The 27,053-nt window shown below is 36.0% G+C and overlaps 1 protein-coding gene across 4 annotated transcripts in view; it reads right to left on the bottom strand.

Annotated features, from left to right (window-relative positions):
• Positions 1-27,053, bottom strand: part of LOC136031200 (protein madd-4-like) — a 369,461-nt gene that overhangs the window by 274,101 nt on the left and 68,307 nt on the right. For all 4 annotated transcript variants that reach the window (XM_065710561.1, XM_065710563.1, XM_065710562.1 and 1 more), the window contains exon 4: positions 21,632-21,862. In XM_065710561.1, coding sequence (XP_065566633.1) covers positions 21,632-21,862 — 231 coding nt within the window. The remainder of the gene's footprint in view (positions 1-21,631; positions 21,863-27,053) is intronic.

Raw genomic sequence — 27,053 nt, 5'->3', positions numbered from 1 at the left:
ATTGAGCCGGGTCGTTCCTTTCAAACAGTTCGTTATCACGAACTGTTTGAAAAAGTTTCATATTTTTTGAATTATCAATAGTTTGCGGTGTTAACAAAAGTTAGGTCTTTCGGAGGTTGATTCTTGCGCAGCCCCACAATTTGGGCATGCATTTCTTACAATGTAGTTTGTCCCAAGCATCGATCAGATAACACAATCAAAACTTTTCGAATTTTTTCGACTCTTCTTCAATATGAATCAATGTTTTGATATGCAACTGGTTCGACATGGTATAATCTACTTGCATCAGAGCGTGTTTTGCACGCTGGTGTAATTGTTGGTATAGAACATTCTCAAAACAATACCAGATTAAAGGAATGTCTCCCTACCCTAATCTTAAGGTTTAGTCTCCCTGTGAAACTAGCAGTTTATCAAGAGTCTAAACCTGTTTCTTGCCTTGCACCAAAAAGAGAGAACCCTTATCTAATTGAACCACAGCTTAGGTACCAATAGTTGTGCAATATTGGTATCTAAGCTGTTCATTGAACTGATTAAGGCTTCTTCACAATGAAATTTAAATAATACCGGAATACACGTTTTTCCGAAACCAGGAACAGGTTCAGATTTTACCAGAGATCAAATTTGTTATGGCGCGGGGGGGAGCAACTGCCCCGATTTGCCCCCTCCCCCAAGCTGAAATTTAGCAACTTAAAAAATCTTGTCAAAATTAAGATAGGTCTACATAATTAAAGTATCCACAGAAACAGATTAGTTTTCTTTAGTATAGCTTTACCTTTATGGTACTATATGGCCCGTATAGTACCATTTTTCATACTTTTTGCACTGTCATACATTTTTACTTGACTTGGAAAACCGGGTCCAACTTTGCCACCCCCATCAGGATTTTAACGAAATTACTCCGCCGGATTTTACCATTTGCAATGAGCAGACACTGAAATCATTTCCGTTTTACCGTTCCACCACTACTGGACGATCTTCTTTCTTCCATACTTCTTCTTTTTTTGTATTGTTTAAGAGTTTAATGAAGATTGTATAGGGTTCTTTTTCTTCTCCTTGACTGGATTAGTATGGAGACGCTTTTGCATAATCTAATCACCGGAATTAAATTTCAAGCGGGTTTGGAGTTTGCAGGTTTTTTTTTCTCTATGTGAATAGGGTTCGATTATTAGCCAATCAGAATATTCTATGAAAAATCCTTATTTGATTGGCCTTAACTAAGATTAAATACAAAAAAAAAAAGTTTTTTTAACTGAAAGTTAGGAGCGACATTAAAACTTAAAACAAACAGAAATTACTTCGTATATGAAAGAGGCTGTTCCTCCTCAACGCCCCGCTCTTTACGCTAAAGTTTGACTCTTTCTCTTAACTCTACTTTTTAATATAGTAAAAAACTTTAGCGTAAAAAGCGGAGCGTTGAGGAGGAAAAGCCTCTTTCATATACGAAGTAATTTCTGTTTGTCTTAAGTTTTAATGTCGCTCCTTACTTTCAGTTAAAAAAACTTGTTTTTTTTTATTTAATTTCTGGACGTTTTTGAATTAATGCATGTTTTGATCTTGGCTCTTCGCACATAAATAATTCAAACGAAATTTGCATATTAATTTTTTTGGACTAAATGGCTTTCTCATAGTTTTAATCGGAAGATTTTGAGAAAAAAGAGCGAGGGAGGAGGCCTAGTTGCCCTCCAATTTTTTGATTACTTAAAAAGGCAACTAGAACTTTCAATTTTTTACGAACGTTTTCATTAATAAAAAGTATACGCAACTGACGAATTAACTTACTTAACGAACTTCTATATTCGTATGTTTTTATTGCGTATATGAGGGGGTTCACCCCTCGTCAATACCTCGCTCTTTACATTAAAGCTTAAAATTTGTCCCAATTCCTTAAGAATGACCCCTGAATCACAAAGGCCGGTATTACGAGGAGGTAAACTCCTCATATGCATAATAATTTCTGTTTCTTTTAAGTTTTAATGCTGCTCCTTACTTTCAGTTGAAAAAACTTTTCATATTTGTTTTTTCACAGTTTTTTTTTTAAATAATGCTAGAAAATCCTGCGCCCCCTTCATTGAAATTCTCTTGCCCCATGACAAATTCCTCCATGGAAAGATTCTCCCAAGTAGCTCTAACAAAATTCTAAGAATAAATAGATTGATTTAAAAGGAAAATCAGAGGCTTAATGCCGGTCAGGATTTAAAATAAGAGCTCTGATTCACGATGTCCTTCCAAATATCAAAATTCATTAAGATCCGATCACCCACTCGTAAGTTATAAATACCTCATTTTTTCTAATTTTTCCTCTCCCTTTAGCCCCCCAGATGGTCGAATCTGGGAAAACGACTTTATCGAGTCAATTTGTGGAGTTCCCTGATACGCCTACCAATTTTCATCGTCCTAGCACGTCCAGAAGCACTAAACTCGCCAAATCACTGAACCCTTCCCCCCCAAAAAAGCGAATCCAGTACTGTTACGTCAACCACGCGTCAAGGACATTTGCTTATTCTATCCACCAGGCTTCATCCCGATTCCTCCACTCCAAGTGTTTCCAAAATTCCCCCCTCCAACTCCCCCCAATGTCAAAAGATCTGGTCAGGATTTGAAATAAGAGCTCTGAGACATGAACTCCTTCTAAATATCAAATTTCAGTAAATACCCCAATTTTCACGTTTTCCAATAATTCCGGTTTCCCCCTCCAACTCTCCCCAAATGTCACAGGATCTGGTCGAAATTTAAAATTAGAGCTTTAAATCACAAGATTCTTCTAAATATCAAATTTCATTAAGATCTGGTCACCCTTTCGTAAGATACAAATACGTCAATTTTCAAAATTACCCCTCCCCCCCCCAACTCCACCAAAGAGAGCAGATCCAGTCCGGTTATGTCAGTCACGTGTCTTAGACAGGTTTTTATTCTTCCCATCCAGTTTCATCCTGATCTCTCTGCTTTAAGTCTTTTCTAGGGTTTCCGGTCCCCAACCCCCCCCCCCCAATGACGCTGGATCCGGTTGAGATTTAAAATAAGAGATCTTAGTTACGAGGTCCTTCTAAATATGAAATTTCATGAAGATCTGATCACTCTTTCGTAAGTTAAAAATACGTCATTTTTTCTAATTATTCAGAATTAACTCCCTCCCCTAATAGAGTGGATCCGTTCCAATTATTTAAATCACGTATCTAAGACTTTTGCTTATTTTCCTCACCAAAGTTCATCCCGATCCCTCCAATCTATGCGTTTTCCATGATTTTAGGTTCTCCCACCCCAATGTCACCAGATCCGGTCGGGATTTAAAATAAGAGCTTTGAGACACGATATCCTTCTAAATATCACATTTCATTGAGATCCGATCACCCGTTCGTAAAATAAAAATACCTCATTTTTTCTAATTTTCCAGAATTAACCCCCCTCCCCAGCTACCCCAAAGAGAGCGGATCCGTTCCGGTTATGTCAATCATTTATCTAGGACTTGTGCTTATTTTTCACACCAAGTTTCATCCCGATCCCTCCACTCTAAGTGTTTTCCAAGATTTTAGGTTTCCCCTCCCAACTCCCCCTCAATGTCACCAGATCTGGTCGGAATTTAAAATGAGAGCTCTGAGACACGATATCCTTCTAAATATGAAATTTCATTGAGATCCAATGAGCCGTTCGTAAGTTAAAAATACCTCATTTTTCCTAATTTTTCAAAATTAACCCCCACCCAACTACCCCAAAAAGAGCGGATCCGTTCCAGTTATGTCAATCATGTATCTAGGACGTGTGTTTATTTTTCCCACCAAGTTTCATCCCGATCCCTCCACTCTAAGTGTTTTCCAAGATTTTAGATTTCCCCCTTCCTATTCCCCCCCCAATGTAACCAGATCTGGTCGGGATTTAAAATAACAGCTCTGAGACACGATATCCTTCCAAACATCAAATTTCATTAATATCTGATCAACCGTTCGTAAGTTAAAAATACTTCAATTTTTCTATATTTTCCGAATTAACGGGCCTCCCACTCCCCCCCCCCCAGATGGTCAAATCGGAAAAACGAATATTTTTAATTTAATCTGGTCCGGTCCCTGATACGCATGCCAAATTTCATCCGCCTAGCTTACCTGGAAGTGCCTAAAGTAGCAAAACCGGGACCGACAGAATTTGCGATTGCTAAATGTCACTTGGTTAATACCAAGTGCCATAAAAACCAAAAAACAAGCGCGGAAAGTACAACAAAACCAAAAAAAAAACACCAAAAAATTAAATAAAATTCAATAAAAGACCAAAAATTTAAAGAATTAAAATCAAAGACCTAACAATCAATAAAGTGAGTTATTCGCCAATACCCGCGATTTGCACAAAATCCAAACAAATATGAACTGCCATCGACGGATGCAACCGAACAACTGATAAATAAAAGAAAAATTCATTTACTCAAACAAACGAAGCAGCAATTGAATAAATTGGAGAACTAGGTCACCTGATTTTTTATTTTAACCATTGCATTTCTTGTGGATACCCTTTGAGACCTAAAGGGTTAATGATGTATTTGATTATGTAATCGGGGAAGTGGTTCAACGTTTATTTCAGGGATTACTGAAGTATCGGCTTCTCTTTTGAAAAAAAACGAAATATGACTCATTTACGAGCTAATTTCTCAACAAATTTCTCTAATCACATTTATTCAGGGATTACTAGCCTAATTCCGTATGACAAAGGTATTGTCCAGCACTACAGAGAAGCTGTTGAAGTTTACAAATACCAACATTTAGGTCTAGCCTTGAACAGAGATTCAGGTGATTTAAGAATAAATGAGTCGTATTTCACTTTTCTCAAAAGAGAAGCCGATACTTTAGTAATCTCTGAAATAAAAATTGAACCACTTCCCCAATCACATAATCATATATATCATCAACCCCGTAGGTCTTCAAAGGGTATCCGCAAGAAATGCAATGGTTAAAATCAAAAATCATGAGACCTAGTTCTCCAACTTCTTCAATTGCTGCTTCGTTTGTTTGAGTGAATGAATTTTTTTCTTTTATTTATCAGTTGTTCGGTAGTATCTGTCGATGGCTTTTGTGGAAATCGCGGATATTGGCGAATAACTCACTTTATTGTTTGTTAGGTATTTGATTTTAATGCTTAGTATTTTACTGAATTGTATTTAACTTTTTTGTGGTTTTTTCTTTGGTTTTGTTGTACTTTCCGCGCTTGTTTTTTGGATTTTGTTTTTTCCTTGATCATATTATTTTGTTCGCAATAAAGAAGAGAGGCGGTTGTTCTATCGAAATATTCGATTTCTGTGTTTTTTTCAGTAATTTCACTTGGCCTTTGAAAACCCCATTTTTGATCGTTTTCTTTCTTTATGTTTTTTTTTTCTGTGATATTTTTCTCGTTGTCAGGTTACTTCCCAACTTTTTCTTGTTCGTTGCTATTCTACACCTGTATGTCTAATGTTTTTTGTGTTTATCAGGGGGAAGGGGGAGATGTTTAGTGAAATAGGTTAGACCTACCAAAATTTTGCTTAGGTTTTGAGAACATTAAAAATCTTCTTCAGGAAAATAGTTACTCTTTCCTAACTGTCGAGGCTGCCGACCTTCAAAAATCGTGTACACCTTTTTGTGTAGCATGGATTTCTCGGCATTATTTGAAAAACGATCAGAAATTAAATAAATTTTTTCAACTGAAAGTAAGGAGCGAAATTAAGCCTTAAAACGAACATATATTATTCCGTATATGAGGGTGTTGCCCCCCCCCTTCAAAAATTAAAAAGATCATTGCAGTGTTGCTTCTGCATTAAATTTAAATAAAAAACGGGCAAAGATTAATTTTTCTTAAACTGAAATTTTTGAGGGAAGTAAGAGCTAAGTTGAAACTTAAAACGAACAAAAATTATTACTTCACAGTCTATCTAGCATATATCAATAAAGCTAGAACAAATAAACCAAATAATCACATTTCCTTATGTTTGTAGGATTATAGAAAACTAACGCTGTACTAAAAACACACAACGATATAGGAATTTTGGCACAGTAAAAGAAAACCGATTAAGGCCACTTTTACAGTATTGAGATAAAGCACTTTGAGTAATACTAAAGTGTATTTCTTACAATTTAATATTGTTTGTTACTCACTATTGGTATTATAGCTGGTGAGACCAAAATGATACCTGATAAATCAATCCAATATTTCTGTATGCTGTTCAGTGACTTCGCGGTAATTAAAATTGTTTATTTTTATGCTTGTGTTTTTAAGATAATTTTAATTGTATACTGAAAGTTACTGATATCACAGCTGGTGTAAGACTATGAAAAGCTTTATAGATCAGTTTGTTGTTGTCATGCTACGTACTCACTTTTAACTAATAAATCAATATTCTTGTTTTTTATACTTGGTTTCTGTTTTTTCAATAAAGCCATAGTTTTCTATAATCCTACAAACATAGGGAAATACGATTATTTGGTTTATTTGTACTAGCTTTATTGATATTTGTTGGATAGATTGTGAAGCAATAATTTTTGTTCGTTTTCAAACAGTTCGTGGTAACGAACTGCAGCAAGGAGCGACCCGACTCAATGGTAACCAAAACTCTAAAAAATGGAATCTTGATACCAATAGCTACATCAAAAGAATCGCAATTAATGCTGATTTTAAATATATAAGTTTCATCAAGTTTAATCTTACCCATCAAAAGTTACGAGCCTGAGAAAATTTGCTTTATTTTAGAAAATAGGGGGAAACAACCCCTAAGAGTTATAGAATCTTAACGAAAATCACACCATCAGATTCAGCGTATCAGAGAACACTATTGTAGAAGTTTTAAGCTCCTATCTACAAAATGTGGAATTTTTTAGTTTTTGCCAGATGGCTGATCACGGATGCGTGTTTATTTGTTTGTTTGTTTTGTTTTTTGTTGTTGTTGTTTTTTTTCCAGGGGTGATCGTATCGACCCAGTGGTCCTAGACTCTTGCAAGAGGGCTCATTCTATAGAAAAATGTTATAGTACGACTATTTTTAAAACATTATTGCACAAACAACCATATAATAATTCAATAATTCGTCTTTGTTTTCAAGAAAAGACACTTTCAAAGAAAATAAAAGAGCCATTGTTCAAGAAAAGAGGCAAAGAACAGAAAGAAAGTCGCACAATAATTCAAACTTAAAAAGAACACAAATTATCAACGAGGTCATGAATGAATAAATAAATGAAATCATATGAAAGTTCTAAGCCGATTATAAATGACAAAATCTTCGCTTGATAGCATTTTGGCCTTATTCGGGTTAAATCACTGTTTTTAGGCAAAAAGCGATAGATATTCTTACTATGCTCAAATGTGATATATTTTACTACATAACAGGCGGCAGAACTTTAAATCTGATTCCACATATAATAATTTATGACCACAGATTCAATAAAATGGCCCCTGAACATAAAAAAACACATCCATGACCATGCTTGTTGGGGGAAAAACTGTAACAGGAACTTGAAACCTCTGCTCTCGGGTTCTCGGATATGTTGAGTCTCATTGTGTAACTTTCATTAACGTTGCATCCTTTCTTTCTACTAGATTATTCCAAGCCTCTCCAGAAAGAAACTGAACTATTTTCAGAGAAAGATGTATTCAGTTTAATTAGGACATTAGTTTCATCGTCGGCTGAAATGCGCTTTTCTTAACGGCACAGGCAATCCGGCATCACAGGTAGGCCTTGTCTTGGCTGCTATTTAAAATTTCACATTTTTCAACAGCAAGAGCAATGTCAGTTTCATTTTTATAAGTCCTTTCCCCATAAAAAATATACATACGTGCCTAGTCTGGCATATTTTACTTACTTCTTAGGGTCAGTTTTGGCAAAACCAAAGTAATAAAATCACGCGGACCAAATTTACAAAGTTCGTATTAAGTAGCTCCTTTTTTCGCGGTTTCAAAGGCCATAAGATTTCTGATAAAACAACAATGAAAGCTGATTTTGGTCTCAAGTTCATTACAAGCGCTTCCTATGCACCATGGAAAATACTCCTACTGGTATTGCTATCACTAAAAGTACATATTACGAATTCGTTATGACACTAATAAGCCATATCAATTTTGCATTGGCAGCAGCACAGCCTCCATATTTGAAAGTAATGTCTAATTAAAATTATTAGTTGGTATAGTTTAGTTCACTTTAGCACGAACGACTATGTTACAAGGAAGCGAAAGAGAAGCCATGCAAAGAAGTGGAGATTTTTTTTTCTCCAAAAAATAACAAATATAGATTTTATCTTCGGTACCTTTACAGAATTAACTAAAAAAAACAAGTTTTTTTTTAATGAAAGTAAGGAGCAACATTAAAACTTAAAACGAACAGAAATTACTCCGTATATGAAAGGGGCTTTTCCTCCTCAACGCTCGCTCTTTACGCTAAAGTTTGACTCTTTGTTTTAACCCTACTACTTAAAACAGTAAGAAACTTTAGCGTAAAGAGCGGGGCGTTAAGGAGGAAAAGCCCCTTTCACATACGGAGTAATTTCTGTTCGTTTTAAGTTTTAATGTTGCTCCTTACTTTCATTTCAAAAAACTTTTCTTTTATTTAATTTCTGGACGTTTTTGAGTTAATGCATGTTTTGATCTTGGCTTTCCGCACATAAATAATTAAAACAAAATTTGCATATTAATTAATTGCAATTAATCGGAAGATTTTGAGAAACAAGGAGTGAGAGAGGAGGCCTAGTTCCCGTCCGATTTTTTGATTACTTAAAAAGGCAACTAGAACTTTTAATTTTTTACAGTTTTCATTGGTAAAAATTATACGTAACTTACGAATTAACTTACGTAACGAACTTCTATATTTGTATGTTTTTATTGCATATATGACGGGATTCAACCCTCGTCGATATCTCGCTCTTTACATCAAAGCTTAAATGTTCCAATTCCTTAAGAATGACCTCTGAATCACAAAGGCCGTAGAATAAATAGTTGAAATTGCTAAAAATACTTTAGCGTAATGAGTGAGGTATAACGAGGAGGTAAACCCCTCATATGTGTAATAATTTTTGTTCGTTTTAAGTTTTAATGCTGCTCCTTACTTTCAGTAGAAAAAACTTTTCATATTTATTTGTTCATTGTTTTTTCAAATAATGCTAGAAAATCCTGCGCCCCCTTCATTGAAATTTTCTTCCCACATGAGAAGTTCCTCCATGGAAATATCCTCCCACGTAACCCCACCCCTCAACTCTTCCCCCTAAACCAAATAAATCCCCCTGAAAACGTCTGTACACTTCCCAGTAACCATCACTATATGGAAACACAGGTCCAAGTTTGTAACTTGCAGCCCCTCCCACGGGGACTTCGGGGGAGTAAGTCGTCCCTAAAGACATAGTTATTAGGTTTTTCGACTATGGTGAATAAAATGGCTATCAAAGAATTTTTTTGATCCGGTGACATTTGGGAAAAAATGAGCGTGGGAGATGGCCTAGGTGCCCTCCGATTTTTTCGGTCACTTAAAAAGGGCACTAGAACTTTTAATTTCCGTTAGAATGAGCACCCTCGCGACATTCCAGGACCACTCGGTCGATACGATCACCCCTGGGAAAAAAACACAAACAAACACGCATCCGTGATCTGTCTTCTGGCAAAAATGCGAAATTCCACATTTTTGTAGATAGGCGCTTGAAACTTCTACAATAAGGTTCTCTGATATGCTGAATTTGATGGTGTGATTTTCGTTAAGATTGTATGACTTTTAGGGGGTGTTTCCCCCTATTTTCTAAAATGAGGCAAATTTTCTCAGGCTCTTAACTTTTGATGGGTATAACTGATCTTGATGAAACTTATATATTTAAAATCAGCATTAAAATGCGATTCTTTTGCTGTAACTATCGGTATCAAAATTCCATTTTTTAGAGTTTCGGTTACTATTGAGCCGGGTCGCTCCTTACTACAGTTCGTTACCACGAACTGTTTGATTGGGCAACAGGTTCTGAGATACAATTTACCAAGTTGATCGAAGCCTCCACTCATTGCTTAGTTCTGTGTTTTTCGAAAGGGTTTTTCGAGCAATAATATTTAATATTTTACATCTTCTTTTTGGTCCCGGTAAAGCTTTAATTTTATAACAAGCTCAGGTTTCAATAGACTTTATCCCCCCCCCTCAGTTTGAGTTTTTTGAATCCCCTACAGGCAACCAAATTCAAAAGTATACCAATGGTCATATCCATACCTGCAAGCTGGTGACAATAATCAAAATTCTCTCTTTAGAAACTGTCCGAGTTTTGGCCACGTTTGCTGTCATAAGTTCGAAAGAAAAACTTCGCAAAAGTTCGTCGATCTCTCGAAAGTTTGAGCGAAGTGACAAACGGCAGCAATAATTTGTCTTTCTTGTTTATAACCGTCTATTAATTCACCTATCCATTTAAAGTTTAATATACTGGAAATAAATTCTAGCCCATAGTTTATGCTGATGTCGTAATACATATATTAATAACCTTCCTTTGCTAGTTCCTTTTACGTCCTATATTTTCCATCGTAAACTTTACGAAATATTTTGTATTTTTATATTAACATCAAGACAGGAGTTACTCTTTAATGAAATTAAATAAAAAAAACTAATTTTTTTTGCTGAAAGTAAGGAGAGACATTAAAACATAAAACGAACAGAAATTATTCCGTATATGAAATGGGTTGTCCCCTCCGCAATTCCTCGCTCTTTACGCTAAAGCTTTTAATTGTTTTAAAAAGTAGAATTGTGGTAAAGAGTCAAACTTAAGCGTAAAGAGCGAGGGATTGCGGAGGGGACAACTCATTTCATATACGGAGTAATTTCTGTTCGTTTTAAGTTTTAATGTCGCTCCTTACTTTCAGCTAAAAAAATTATTTTTTTTTATTTAATTTCTGAACATTTTTTAATTAATGCATGTTTGGTTTTGGCTCTCCGCACATAAATCATTAAAATGAAATTTGTATATTAATTCCCTTTTTTGGATAAATAGCTTTCTCTTAGTTTTAATCAGGCGATTTTGAGAAATAAGGGGTGGAGAAGGAGGCCTAGCTGCCCTCCAATTTTTCGGTTGCTTAAAAAGGCAACTAGAACTTTTAATTTTTAACGAACGTTTTTATTAGTAAAAAATATACGTAACTTAAGAATTAACTTACGTAACAAACTTTCATAATCTTATATTTTTATTATGTATACGAGGGGGTTTGTACCCTCGTTAATACCTCGCTTTTTACACTAAATCCTAAGTTTTGTCCCAATTCTTTAAGAATGACCCTTGAATCAGAAAGGCCGTAGAATAAATAGTTGAAATTACAAAAAAATACTTTAGCATAAAGAGCGAGGTATTTATCTCCTCCTAAATACCTCTCTCTTTATGCTAAAGTATTTTTAAAACCCCTCATATGCGTAATAATCTCTGTTCGTTTTAAGTTTCAATGTTACTCCTTCCTTTCATTTGAAAAAACGTTTTCATGTTTATTTTTCATGGTTTTCTTATAGTAATGCTAGAAAATCCAGCGCCCTTTCCATTGAATTTTTCTTCCCCCATGACAGATTCCTCCAAGGAAAGATCCTACAACATGGCCCCCTCCCCTCAGCCCCACTCCCAAACAAAATAAAATCCCCCTGAAAACGTCTGTACACTTCTCAATAACCATTACTATATGTAAACACTGGTCAAAGTTTGTAACTTGCAGCCCCTCCCCCAGGGATTGTGGGGGAGTACGTCATCCCTAAAGACATAGTTATTATGGTTTTCGACTATGCTGAACAAAATGGCTATCTCAAAATTTTGATCCGTTTACTTTGGGAAAAATGAGCGTGGGAGGGGGCCTAGATGCCCTCCAATTTTTTTGGTCACTTAAAAAGGGCACTAGAACTTTGGGAACTCATTTCCGTTAGAATGAGCCCTCTTGCGACATTCTAGGACCACTTGGTCGATACGATGACCCCTGGGAAAAAGAAAAAAAAAACAAACAAATAAACACGCACCCGTGATTTGTCTTCTGGCAAAAAATGCAAAATTCCAAATTTTTGTAGATAGGAGCTTGAAACTTCTACAGTAGGGTTCTCTGATACGCTTAATCTAATGGTGTCATTTTCGTTAAGATTTTACGACTTTTAAGGGGTGTTTTCCCCTATTTTCCTAAATAAGGCAAATTTTCTCAGGCTCGTAATTTTTGATGGGTAAGACTAAACTTGATGAAACTTATATATTTAAAATCAGCATTAAAATGCGATTCTTTTGATGTAGCTATTGATATCAAAATTCAACTTTTTAGAGTTTTGATTACTATTGAGCCGGGTCGCTCCTTACTACAGTTCGCTACCACGAACTGTTTGATAAAAAGAAAACTTTAAGGAAACGTTTCCTATAAGAATACACGCATTTCTATACGTACTTGTAGTCAGTACTGAGCTTAGAGACTTTGTTTCTTTTAATTCAGAGTAGATCGTTATTAGAGTTTTCGAAAGATAGTTCAACACTATTTCTTTAGCGTCTTTTTGTAAGTAATCTTTAGAGGCAATGTTGATAAAAAATTAGGAATAATACACTTTTTTATTTATGACACTGAAGTTGAAGAAATATTTTTGGAACAAACATTAATATACATACGCCATATTTAATTTAAAACAATTTTTTGTATAAACTTTTTGTTTAAAATAAACATTTCCTTTTTTATTTCTCTTTTTGAAAATACTCCAAATGTCAAGAATGGGCCAGACTTCGGTGTTGAAAACGTCATCTTTAGCAGCCTATTTTAGATCATGGCAATAATGCCGTTTACTTCGAGCACACACTTTTTCGGCAACCTCTATCGATTTTCCTGATACTAAAAACCTATAAAATACATTTTTTTGCGTGTCAAGTGAGACAAAGTTATCGATGCAGACCTAACTCTCAATGTCTCGGAAACATGACAATTTTTCCAGTGGCACTCGAATCTAAAGAAGAACAAGATTTGTGAAGATTCATACTCCTTTGCCTGACGTTGTAGAGGTAACTAAAAGTACTTCAATACAAATGGGGGAAAATTATTTTACACATCTACCGGAACGCGGAGAAAAATGTTTGACAGAAATCAGAAGAGTAGTGCACTGAAATATTTCACTGTCAACAAAGTGAAATCAATTTTATTTTTTTCTAATATGATATTTTTGCTGAGTATAATGCTAGGCTAACAGTTGTTTATAACATACTTCTCAAAGATTCAAGCAGCCTAGCACTAAAAATTCACCAAAGGCACTGAAAAGTGTCCTATCTGGGTCAATTATCAGTTTCCTATCCTTAGGGTTAGGGATCCTTAGGGATACGGAATAATTTACAACTAGGGAACTATTAGAGATATCCTTTTCACCAAGAAACGTTGTGAATAACGAATATCAATAAAGTAACATCAAGATTTAGTAGGTTATGCAAGGTATGACTTAAGTTTGATTACCAATTGAAACAGAAAAAATCTACATCAACTTTTGATAACTCAAATCAATGGGTCTCGCACTGTAACAACTAGCGGTGCAGTCAACACTTATCATTTAACTAGACTTCCGAACTTTCAAATTGTCAAACGATCTGCCTTTCCTTTTTCTTAATATTTTTGCTGTTTTTATTGCTTTTATTTAATATTCAATCCTGACACAGTTAGGAAATCAAATTACTGGGAGGAAGATTCAGGTTTACATAATCATTTTGAAACTCACATACTCAACCAACTGTTCCCATATCTTCCTGTATGTCAAGTTGAAACATCCCAAAAAGCTTATCAAGATTTGTCATCGCAACGCGTTATCTAGCCATTAATAATCATCTTGGCCATAAGATGACGCGTCAAAATTCTCAATGATTTAACAATAACAGACAACAGACCAATTTGGGATAAACACTTGAATTATGTCGGAGGAATTTTTCAGAAGCATTCATTGACAGATTTAAGTTGAATCATGGCTTGTAATTTGGGAAAATGATAATTGAGAAAGTTGTTCAATTCTGGCTGACAAAAGAGTATTGACAGGTAGTGGAGTCCAGCATGGATTCTTGATAGCTATCTCTACAACAGCGCTATAACTATTCATATTTTGTAGTCCTAAAAAAGCTAGAGCAATTAGAAATAACAAATCTGTAGAAAAGGCAAGAACTTTCAAGAGATACCTAAATAACAAAAATTGGCAGTATTTCGGTACTTTCGTATTATAGCGACCACATCAAAGAAGTAAAATTAGGTTAATCCTAATGAAACATACCAAAATATGATGAAAATATAATACTTCAGTAACAAAGTTATGGAAACTACAACAGAGAATTATGGAAAGCAGGCAGCCCAGAACCCATTATAGTAAATACTTAACCAACCGCCTTTACACCATAAATTTTTAATTCAAATATATCTGCATAGTATTTTATCTCGCTCAGGCTAAGCTGATTATCTCCAAGTGGACAACGCATAAGTACCAGCATTTCTTTTTCTAATCCACAACATATTTCGGGTGCTTAGCACATCACAGGTCCAATATGCCACAGAGCCTTTACCCAATTTAGTCATTAAAATTTATGCATCTGTTGAACCTCCGATTTAAGGAATCTCAGATAGTTTTTACAGAATAGCTGTCTTGAGGAGACGGTCGCCGTTCAAGATATTACTCTGCTCAAACTATTTTCTTCTTTTGGTATATGGAATAACCTACGCGCTTATATTTCCGCCTTATCAAACAGTTGCGTGATAAGCAAGAGCTCCTCACAAGGAAACGAGTGGAAAGAAGAGTAGATGGAGGACAGTCACTGATTCATTATGAACCCTTGCTTTTAAGGAGACCTGAGATGGTCAGTCATTTCGATCAAAGCTTCGGTCAATCGGTTGATTCAAGCATGACTGACCGTCTAGGGACCTGTTTGAACCTTGGGTTAAGTGTTGGTGGTGACTGATAGAAAGTTTGAATGATTCAAGCAGTTGACGAAGGTGATAGACCGTCTAGACTAGTTTTGTTCAAGCATTGCGTTAGTCACCAGATTTACGGTTTCCGAACTAAAAAAGAAAATCAATATTTTAAGAACAAATTGCAACCACAAGTACAAGGCGATCGAGCATAAAAAGAAGTCTGTAGCGTCAGCAGATGACATCCCACAACCTTCTCAAAGACGTTTCTTATTTTCTTTTTGTTTGAGCGCAACCAAAGTACAAGCAAAAAAAGCCAAATCAGCATTAGACTGCATTTCACACACGGTAGACGCTTCACTACCCGACTCTGAACTGAAACTAAAAATCTGGCCGTCAGTCAGAATTAAACTTGAAATTAGCTTTGGTCAAGACTGAAGGGTTGACTGATGGGTCGATTGAAAGTTGATTGAAGAACACGTCAGTCGATTGACGGAAGCTTTTGATCAAAATGATTGACCGTCTTGGGCCTCCTTTAAGGGCACGTTTTTTTCTTTAGCTGTACTACATCTAGACCTGGCCCAGTGGTTGTTGGCTCTCTGGACAAACTATTGTTTGGCACCCAGCTCCACAAAAGTTTTCGCAAGAAAAGACGAAGGAAGACAACTTTTTTCCTAAAGATTGTCAAAATGCCAGAAAATGGACATTTGAGGAGAAGCAACCGCTTTTGCTTCGTCTAGCACCCTAAGTAAGAATTTTTTAGCGCACCTCTACAAAACTTAGAAATCATAGCAAGATGGTATTTTCTGCCAAATTGTGCCGCAAAACATCAATTTTCCTCCAAAGAAGGTTCAAATGCAAGGGTTCGCGAATTCTATGATAGCTAGGCAATTTGTCAAGGTCTAAACCCCAAAAAAGAGTTTTTGAGGTCCCTGTCTTGAAAAACGGCTCTAAAGCACGATGTGAATGCTGCAGTGATTTCCAAGTTTAGTCATAAATCGTATTCTGATCAACAGGAACGTTGCATTGACTACCATGGTCTTTGATAAATCGTCAGAAGATGATGCCCTTCTTAAGAGATTTCGGTTGTTAGGCAAAGAGCTCGTGCATTACCAGGTAGCCCCTAAGGGGGCAACCCCAACGAAAGATATCGCTTCATAGAAAAGTGGCATTGTCTGTCATTTTGTCCCGCAAAACATTGTAATCACACGGTTATAATCTCCATGGCCGAAAATGTTTCGCCGGGTGATAGAATTCTACAGGTATTGGAAGAATTCTACGGTGGAAAATGTCACTAATCATTTTATGTAAGCTAGTTTTGTAAATATACCTTGTGTAATCTGCGAAGCAATGATTTTTGTTTTTGTTTTTAAATAATCTTCCAAAAGAGGCGATTCGAAACTAGAGCTTGGCAATACACTGGTTAACCTGGTTAACTGGTTAACCCTGATTAACTAAAAAAAATCTTCTGCTACAAAATAGGTTTTTCGAAGAAAAGTAAAGAACTCCATTCAACCAAAAATGAGCAGATATAAAATAAAATAATCTACCAAGCGTAAAACTACCAGAAATCACCATCAACAAATAGAATAAACCCAAAACGAACAGAAATTCCAATAAATAACCGAGTCAGACTCAAAACAAGCAGAAATTAACATGAGTTAATTGATGCGGAAATAACATGATGGCATGGGGACAAACCCCATGCCATCTCAAAACCAGAACATAATTTACACTTTACTGAACAAAATATAAATGAATGTGCTTTGTCAGTTTAATGTACATACCCTGATATTGATTCCTTAATTCTTAACACTTTTGATTTATTAAGTATCTGAAGTTTATAAGACTACCGCTCCATAAACACCTTATATATCCCCGGGACACAACTTATAACCCTTTCCCCCAGGTTCTGAAGGGTGGTTTCAACCCTGAAGGCCTTGTTATACGATCTTAAGACTATTTTAAACAAACTGGCTATCTCAAAATTTCTATCAGACGCATTTGGGGAAAAGATGACGTGGTTGGGGGGCTAATTGCCCTTTGATCACTTGTGACTCATAAAAAGGGCACTAGAACTTCTTGTTTCCAATCCAATGAGCCCCCTCCGAACTTTATTTGTCATCCTCAAAGGCATAATGACTGGACCTTTCAACTACACTGAACAAAATGGTCATCTCGAATTTTTGAATGGACGTATTTGGGGAAACAATGGGCGTAGGGAAACGGGCTGGTTGCCCCACATACACTTTCGACTACTAAAAATGGCACTGGAACTTAAAATTCTAATCAAATGAGCCCCTTTTGAATTTGATACGAGAACTCCTTTTATACGAAGTGTCCTGGTCTGAAAAAAAAAAAAAAAAAAAAACAATACATTGTGCCAGCATCGTGAAACTACGTCTTTCCCCTGAAACGATAAGTTTTTTCCATCTTTTACTTTTACAGCAATTCTCATTTTACCTACAAGACATCAATATAACATATTCCTGTACAAGGGTCTAGCAATTTAAAGTATTGCAAAGGGTTTCAATATCTTTCCAAAATAATCGGGTTTTCTTGTGTTCATGTAAAGCTTCTGAATAATCTAAAGCAGACATGTTTGCATTAAAGACCGATCTAAACTAGGAAAGGAGCCTTCTTTAATAAAAAGAGATAATTAAAATAACACTGGCAAAACAAGTTTTCAAAAGGGAGCCATAAAAATGAAAAAAGTGACAACTTTAGCTAAAGAAAGAACTGTATACCAAATAAAGAAAACATTTATAAGGATAGTCACAACAAGTAGGTCTGACAGCTGAAAGTTGTTTTTTTATTATACAACTTCCTCGCCTGTCCAAAACCTTTTTTTTAATGCCCAACATCACCCCAAGTTACTAAACCAGAGGAATAATACTATTCTTTCTTAAGTAAGTCTTATTAACACTTTTAACAAGATTAAGCATTTGAAAGTCATAAAGAAAATAATAAAATCAAATGTAGTCAAATGATTTCGAACTAGTGAGCTTTTTCCGGTTTACTTACCTTATTCCTCAGTCAATGGTCCACGAACCGATAAAATTTCGAGAAGAAACTGCGAGAAATTTTATGAATAAATACTAACTATGCGGATCTTTGTCAAGTCTTCATTTACTCTTCCAAAAACTCACGAATTTGAAGTGTATCAACTTAGTAACGACAATTTAGCCAAAGCTCAAGGAGTGGAGCTTTTTACGAAAATACTCGGGGGAGGGGGGTCAGAATGTATGTTTCAAAATCTGGGGGGGGATTATATTTTGCAATGTATTCAGCATAAATACGGTATATTTCAAAAAGGGTATTTTTTAATGAAAATACCAAAGAGATATTTTCAAAATCTCTGGCGGGCCGAAATATCAAGGGGAGTTTTACTCTAACCCCTCCGTTGGCGCCAGTGAGCTCAAGGATTAACTAAAAATTTAAAATTTCTTTGTTTAATCTAAATAATTTGATTTTAAAATTATTTTTAAATGGCAACATTTCCTACGGTCTCCTTTTTTGAAGCATTTGTAAAAGCATGAATATTTTCATGCGTCCTATAGTGTAGGGAATAACATCAAACTGACCCACGCACCATAACTCCCGCCCGTCTAAGCATGTATTTACCCCTTTCCCATGAGCCATTTTTCTAGAAAATACAGTCTGATGCGGCATCCATTAGTTTATCTCTATCTGTAGCCTTGGTATAATATTTCCTTTCTGAACTAAATACTATAATAACAAAAGACTAACGAGACAATGAAGACCCAATATATAAATATTTTTTGAACTGAATACGAATCTCCTTGTTATGGCCTTCGATTTAGAAAAGCGAAGCTAGCACTAAGATTACTTTTCCAATGATTAAAAAATTACGGAAATGCAGACATACTTACAAATAAAATGTTTTTCTTCTTCCCTGAAATCAAACAGGTCAGATGGAGCGCGTCTTGGGACGAAAAGGAAAGCTCTGAATTCAAGTTTAGAATCAGATATATATATCACACACAGGGGAAAACCTTTGGCCTTTTCTTAAATGGAACTAGCAAAGAACCAACTGCGTTGTCACCACTTTTGCCCAAGCCGCCCTTTAAGCTATAACCAACCTTAACATTTGAGGCGGTATGACCTGTCATCCTTTCATATTCTTATGTGGCGTCATTGCAAATTCTGCCACATCGTTTTTACGCACTGTAATTACAAATTTCTCTACGATGCCATTCATCAATGTGGCCTAAGATGTACGACGTTATACGTCATCTTTTATGTGAAGATTGTTTTTGTGTAAAAAATTGCAATTATTCAAAAATTTTATTTGGTTATTTGGAAAAAAAAGACATAGACATTGTAATTTCCTTTCAAATGAGTCGTTGAACAGCTCTCTATTGTGCTCCATTTCCCCACTCACCATGACGAAAAAAAGAAGACACATTAATGCTACTCACGGAAACAAGTGATTTCCCTTGTTACTCAAGGTGGGGGCGGAAATTTTCTTTTGCGGGGTTTTCAGCAATGGTAATTTCAATAATATACACTCGATCATTTTCGAGGAGTTTCGGCCAGTTTTTCAAATTCCTCACAAATTAGTTTTTGTAATAAACTTTTACTCTTAAGACTAATGGAAAGAATAGATACCGTTCTTAAATCAGCAATAAATGGCACTTTTTCTCACTGGACAATTTTTTAAACGTGCTTTAAACTTTTGATTAATATGGATTCGTGTTTCGTCCTTTGGTTGCAGCTATCGCTGTGACGATAGCAACCCCTTTTGGGTAAGTCCTGAACACATATATGAAAATATAATTTTTCTTTGAAGAAATTGTAGATGTCATAAGCCTTTGCGTAGATATGTTGATCACCTACACCTTCAATAAAAAGTGACAAACCCCTAGAGTTTAAATGAGCAATGCAAAGGCAAAATAATTGTTTAATTTACACAACTCCAATCCCGAGATTAAATCCAACTTCTCAGAAGTTTATGCGGGAACTCATATTCTCAAAACTTGGTTTAGACGCCTCATTTAAAGTTCTCTATTAATAAATTTACTTTCAAAAGAGTAAATACAGGCTATTCCATTTATTTCCCTCAACAAATTTGAAAAACCATTTCGCCAGTATCCCAATAAGTCGGGAGGTTCTTAATTTTGAGAATACACGGAGTCGAAAGCCTTTCTGTTAGGATGTTAATTGTGAAAAAAAAAAAAACTACCAAGAGTGAAGAAAAATAGGCGTAATTAAAACTTTAAACGAGTAAAAATAAAAACAGCCACATGTTTGGAAATAGACAAATGGTTACAAGAAAATATATTTCCCGAAAGTTGTTCCCTCTTAAACCTTGGGCTCTCCGACTGATCTCATACCATCCCCTTGATATCCAGATTGCATTATTTCAAATTTGAATTTTTTTTTTTTTTTTAGTTTGTTAACAGAAAAACTGGTCAAACCCTTGTCTTTTTAGAATTACAATCCCCCACACAACACTTTTTTCCCTGTTTTACAGCTTTCTGCTTCAGAAAAAGCATTCATGTACTTCTTTTTTTTTTTACTTGAACATCTTAATTCTCTGTTTTAGAGCTAGGGATAGCATCTATACAGAAAAATGGTATCTATTTCTTATTTAAGATGTTCGCTGCAAATAAAAGTGCTTATTAGGTACTTGCTATTTTTCAAATAATAATTTTTCTACAAGCAAATAAAGTTAAACCTGACAAAAAATGACCGATTGTTAAACGCCAGGTCAAAGCTTGACCAAACTTTCAATTATAATTTACTGAAAAAGTCCAAATTTTCCTGCATCTTTTCTCGTTACTGGCGAATACTTTGAGTAAATTAAAATTGTCTACCTTTTGGAGTTTTCATCAAGATCCAAACTGGTCATTGTAAGCCAGGCTATCTCTTCTTTGACGAACCGTGTTGAGTAGAATACAGTGGCGTCAATTTTAGGTGGTGGAGATTCCCCGTATGTCTACTTTGGGGCATTTCATTGAAAAATGTCTTTTAGGTATTTTATTGGAAAAATTGAAAAAGCGACAAGATATTGAAAAATATATTTCGCCCCCCAAAATGTTCGTGAATTGGCGTCACTGGTTAAGTACAACTTAATAATCAATTAAAATGAGTAAGGTTGATGAATTTAAACAAACTGATTGTGTCTACCAAATGCAAAGGCTTATTTATAATGAGAAATAACTGATACCGAGATTTTACCGTTATCAGACTTACTATTAATCAGATTTTACCTTTCACAGAGGTGGATTTTAACATTACAAACAGCACAGCTCTATATTTTTTTTTTTTTCATAGTAATTTTGACGAATGGAGCCGATCAAGATTCTTTAAAGAATGAACTGATTGGCTAGTTTTGATCTGTTTAGATAGAGAATTTTTACTAAACAACTTAACAGTTAAGCTTTAAATCGTGGGACTTCTTTGCGGCAAAGTCCTGTCACAGTTGAATCATATTTTGTTTCAATCATCCTCATCAATTTATTTTACTGATTAAAAGAACTGACATTTTATCCGTTGTCGAACATGTTCGAAACAGCCCAAAAACATTTCATGAGAAAAGGGATACTTCGCTATTCTTCGAGCCTTTTGCAGTGTGGAACATTATTCCCAGTCTTTCTTACATACATTTAATTCAAGCCAATTTAATGAAAATTCATTAAAACGCATAATGTTGTACAGACTGACAGGGCTAAGATTGCTATCATGGTTGGGTATTATCTAATGCCCGCAGCTGACTATTAAGTCACCCAACTTAAAATAGAAAAGCAACATAAAGCGTGAAAATCGAATATTTATTGACTACTTACCATACATTGACCATCTATACAGAGGTCCAAGGCCCCCTCCCGACATCGGGTGCCGTCATGGACCTTTTCTGACAGACGGACAATATACCCTTCTTTTGATTGGCAGTACAACGCGCATGGTGTTTCGTTGTTGATATGAGGTATCCAATTTGTTAGCTGTCCGCGGTATGGAATATTGTCGTAGGATTTACATTGCTCTTGCCGAAAATCACTAGAACTTGGGTAGCAGGGCTGGAAAATAATAATCAATAGAGATATTGAATCGGTTACCGAACAGTTATATGAAAAAAAAGGTCTGAATACCCTACCGTATGCTCGTTTACTCTGCAACGTAAATACAGAATTTTAATTACAGGAACTAATAAAATAACGAAAATAAATTCATAAAATTGAAAACAAACTAAATAATATAGCAGGACGAATTCAATAAAATGATAAAATAATGAACAATCTTGTAGAAATGTATCGGACATAAGGTCTAAAGTTGTTACAAATGGACTCACAAATAGTCCTTGTCCTTGGTTTACAATCGTTGTAACTATTGAATTTCTGGCAAATTAATTCTTGTTGCGTTCAGAATTTCGTACTAGTGCGAACCCGGGGCTATTGTTTTTTTCAAGTTATTCGCCATTATATCTTGGGTTTTGGGTAGGAGGACTGCCTATTATTTGAGACTAGGTACTTATTTGTTATATCGACCACAGTCAAGTTCTTGAGCTGAGTAAAAGCAGTTTCTCTGTCTGCATTGGGATATAACAAACTTTGTCTCAGTGAGATAAACTACTGTGAATGTATATTTTAATTAAATATTTAATATATAGAGTTGGTCAAGTATTTAATATAATACGCCCTGCTTTCTATAGTTCTCTTTTGTATTTTCCGTAATTTTGTTTCTAAACTATTATATTTTCATCTAATTTCGATGTATTTCATTAAGATTAATCTGACTTCACTTCGATGGTGTGGTCACTATAACACGTAAGTACCAAGACTGTTTTTTATCGTCAATATCATATAAAGTCAAAATAAAACTGCCCAAAAGTAAACTTCAGCAAGGCCACGGAAGTGAATACTAAAACCCTGACTCTACTGACTTAGCTTGCCCAAGCATCTATCTTGAATGCCCAATTTACTAGTTTACAAAATTCAGGACTAACTCTTATTAAATGGGGGTTCAGTTACACACTCAGAATTGTTTATTAATAATGAAAATTTTTCGACTCTATTAGATTAGGCCGCATTTCCCGGTCAAGTTTCGGCACCTTTAGCAAAGCCATATCTTGCAAGTCATTCTTTTTACAGATGCCGTTTCCTGACTATACATTGTTTTCTCTAATTTCTGACTTAATTTCCAATAAATTTAAGTCATCTTTTTCCCTCCCTTCAGATATGGTATTTCCGCTTTTTATTTTTCAAGATGATACTGGCTAAGTAAAAGAGATGCAATGTATGCTTAAGATAAGGCTAAAAAAAAACTGGAAAAATTCGACTGAAATTTTAAGAGCTATTGGCATGGTATTTGGTTTAAACAATTTAAGGCCATAACCTTTAGTCAATTTATAGCTAATCCTTTTTCCACTGACCATTCACAAGAAGAAGAAAATTCGTCAAGTTTAGACGAATAGATAAGAAAAAAAAGTGTATTGAAGAAATAGCTACCACGATCATGGGGTTGGACACTGTTTCATGAAGTATATTATGGGGCAATTTTTTTGTGATTCCTAATGGCTCATTCAATGGGAAAAAGGCCGTATCCAGGAGGGGTCCGGGTTTGACGGGGTTGAATGGAATGAGCAGGCTCATATATTACAATAAAATGATCGTTATAAATACAGTATATCCAAAAAATTCCTGGATTATTAGTAGTATCTTTTCTTTTACTGATATAATACACCTTCGGCCCTGCTTCTATCTCTGAACAAAGAGTATGGATACAGGAGCGTAATTTCTCATGGGGAAGAGGGAGGCAACTGCCCCTCCCAGACCTCAGTCCCCCCCAGTTTGCCCCCTAGCTGAAATTCAAAGCATTCGCAAACATTCGCAAACGGGTCAGTTTTCTTTAGCACATCTTTACCTTTATGAAACTATACGGCTTACTTTCAGTCTTCACAGTCATTTTCACTTGATTTGGTAAGATTGGCTCCAACTCTGCCCCCCCCCCATGATTTTGATGGAATTACGCCACCTTATAGGCTTATATAAGTTACCCATACTCTTTGCGTCCGACGTTCAAAAGCGACTTGGTGCGGAGCTCTTCGGCGATCCATGAATTAACATTAAGTAGAACATGAATAAACAGACAATGGAGGTTATTTTTTCTTTCTTTTAATATTCAACTGACAAGTTTCGATTATTTCCAATCGATGTTCGCTTTTTGCCACTAATAGTAACTTTGGAATTGTTGATAGATGACCATCGATATTTCCGAATAAAGGTTAGATTATTACTAGTTTTTAGTTTTTCAGACCCTTCCGGAACAGCTTACGCTTTAATGCTACAGCGTGCTCTAAAACAAGCGATCGAGATTTATAGTTCCTTCTTAAAAATGGCTACGTTGAATGTTTTTCATTTTTTATTTGTTATAGCATCCTTAAAAGGACGGAGAAAACGTTTTAAGAAACGCTTGTGTAGTAGCCAAAAATAATTGGGAGGAAGCTCGTACCAACTAATTCTTCATAAATCATAGCTAATCATAGTTGTCAGTGTATTGACAGTATAGGAAAGAGCGACTCGCTTTCCATAGTAAGCAGGAATTCAAAAAAAAAGAAAGAAAGAAGAAAAAACATAAACAATATGCGTGTCCAGAATCTACTATTCTTTACTTGAGTGTAGAGACCCTTGAGACGGCGTACATTATTCGGCCAGTTAACATTAATGAAAATTCTGTTATTTTACTTTACTATTAAGAAAGGGTGGAAATGGAAAATGATCTCATGTTGATATTAGGGTTTTATTGCAACTGAACCGCCTTGTAACTGAGCCCCAAGCAAATGAATCACTGTAACTGAACCATCGTGCAGCTGAACCATCGTGCAATTGAACCCCCATGCAACTGAACTCGTGCTACTGAGCCCCGTACAACTGACCCTCATTTAACTTAGCCACCGCGCAACTGGACCATCGTGCAACTGAACCACCGTACAACTGAACCCCCGTATAACTGAACTCTCTTGCAACTCAACCACCGTACTTACATTGGGTAAAACACAAGTTAAAATCCTTACATGTTCAAACTTGTTGGAATGGTTTGCTTTTTAAAGTCATGATATGAATGACTGTTAAGTTCATTAATAAAAAGCTACGTTTTGTTGTCACAAAAATAAAGAAAATCGGACGTCACAAATTCTTAAAGCCAGATTTATTTCTCGTCTTTTTATGTCTGTTTATGGGTGTCTCCTTCGCCCAGTCACTTTCTACGGGTCTAGGCATTTAACCCCCCCCCCCCCTCTCCCATGGAAAAATTCTCCCCTGGAAAAAAAACTCGCGGAAAATACGGTTTTCTGAATTTAAATATTTTATTTGAGTTCTGTTCTTTTTCAGTTTAGTTAAGAAATGTTAAGGAAAGTGGAAAAGAGGAATTTATGTGTAAGTCTCCCCTCCCCTCCGTGCAAAAATATTCTTCTCATGGAAAATTCTCCAGAAACTCTCCCCCCTCCACTTCAGAAAACTTCCACACGAAAAATGTCCGTATGATTGTTTTGTAGCTAGGGAGAGAGGGATATATCTGAAAGGGTGCATTTTAATGCCCAGAAAATCTCATCTCTCATTGAGCCTTCGGATAAACACAGAAGTAACTCTAAGGGAGAGACGAGAAGAGAGTGGAGGTAGAAATTGTTTTATAATCCCCAGGCAGTTTTAGTCTTTGTTATAAGTCGAAAGTGACTGGATACCAACCAGCCACAAGCGGTATTTTTCGGGGGGGGGTATTTTTGACAGGGAATTATTTTACAGGGGAGGGGTATTTTACGCGAGGTGGTATTTCCCGGAGTTGTTTTCCACAGGAGGTGTTTTCCCGTGGTGAGGCTGGTTGCCCTCCAATCACTTATGAATTTTAAGAAGAGCCCTAAAACTCTCAGTTTCCAATCGAATAATAAAACTCGGTTAAACAACGTGATTACCCATTGCAAAAATTTAAGGTTTTTATAGCACTTGGTATTTACCAATTGACATATAGCGATCGCAAATTCTATCGGTCTGTCCTGGTTTTGCTAGTTTGGGCACTTCCAGATAAGCTAGGACGATGAAATTTGCAAGGAGTATCAGGGTCCAGACCGGATTAAATTAGAAATAGTCGTTTCCCCGATTCGAGCATCTGGGGAGAGGGGATAAGAGGAAGGTTAATTCGGAAAAATTATAACAAATGAGGTATTTTTAATCTACCAACGGGTAATCGGATCTTAACTAAATTTGATATTTAGAAGAGTATCGTGTCTCCGAGCTCTTATTCTAAATCCTGACGGGATCTGGTGACATTGGGGGGAGTTGGAGGGGAAAACCCGAAATCTTGGAAAACGCTTAGAGTGAGAGATCGGGGTGAAACTTGGTGGGGAAATAAGCACAAGTCCTAGATACGTGACTGACATAACTAGAACGGATTCGCTCTCTTTGGGGGAGTTGGGAGTAGGGTTAATTCTGAAGAATTGGAAAAAATGAGATATTTTTAACTTACGAACAGGTGATTGGATCCTAATGAAATTTGATTTTTAGAAGAACCTAGTGTCTCAGAGCTCTTATTTTAAATCCTGACCGGATCTGGTGACATTGGGGGGAGTCTGAGGAGGAAACCGGAAATCATGGAAAAAGCTTAGAGTGGACAGATCGTGATTATACTTGGTGGGGAGAATAAACCATGTCCTAGATACTTGACTGACATAACAAGACCGGATTGGCTCTCTTTGGGGGATTGGGGGGGGGGTAATTCGGAAAAATTAGAAAAAATGAGGTACTTGTAACTTACGAACGGGTGATTGGATCCTAATGAAATTTGATATTTAGAAGCACCTTGTGTCTCAGAGCTCTAATTTTAAATCCTCAACGGATCAGGTGACACTGGGGGGGGGGTTGGAGGGGGAAACCTTGGAAAACGTGAAAACTGAGGTATCTTTATCTTACGAATGGGTGATCGGATCTTAATGAAACTTGACATATACAAATATCGTATGTCTCGGATTCTCCATTTTCAATTCGAATCGGATCCGAGGACATAGGGGGTCGGAGGAGGGAAACATAAATCTTGGAAACCGAAATTCTTGGAAAACGCTTTGAGTGGTAAGATCGGGACTGAACTTGATGGGAAGAATAAGCATAAGTTCTAGATACGTGATTAACATAACTGGACCGGATCTGCTCTCTTTGGGGGAGTTGGGGGGATTTCCAGTGCTTAGGCCAGTTCGGTGCTTCTGGACGTGCTAGAACGACGAAA

This window comes from Artemia franciscana, chromosome 9 (genome assembly GCF_032884065.1).
Source record: "Artemia franciscana chromosome 9, ASM3288406v1, whole genome shotgun sequence".
Taxonomy (NCBI): domain Eukaryota; kingdom Metazoa; phylum Arthropoda; class Branchiopoda; order Anostraca; family Artemiidae; genus Artemia; species Artemia franciscana.
The sequence above is the reverse complement of the archived record's forward strand: the minus strand, read 5'-3'. Positions and strand labels throughout refer to the sequence as shown.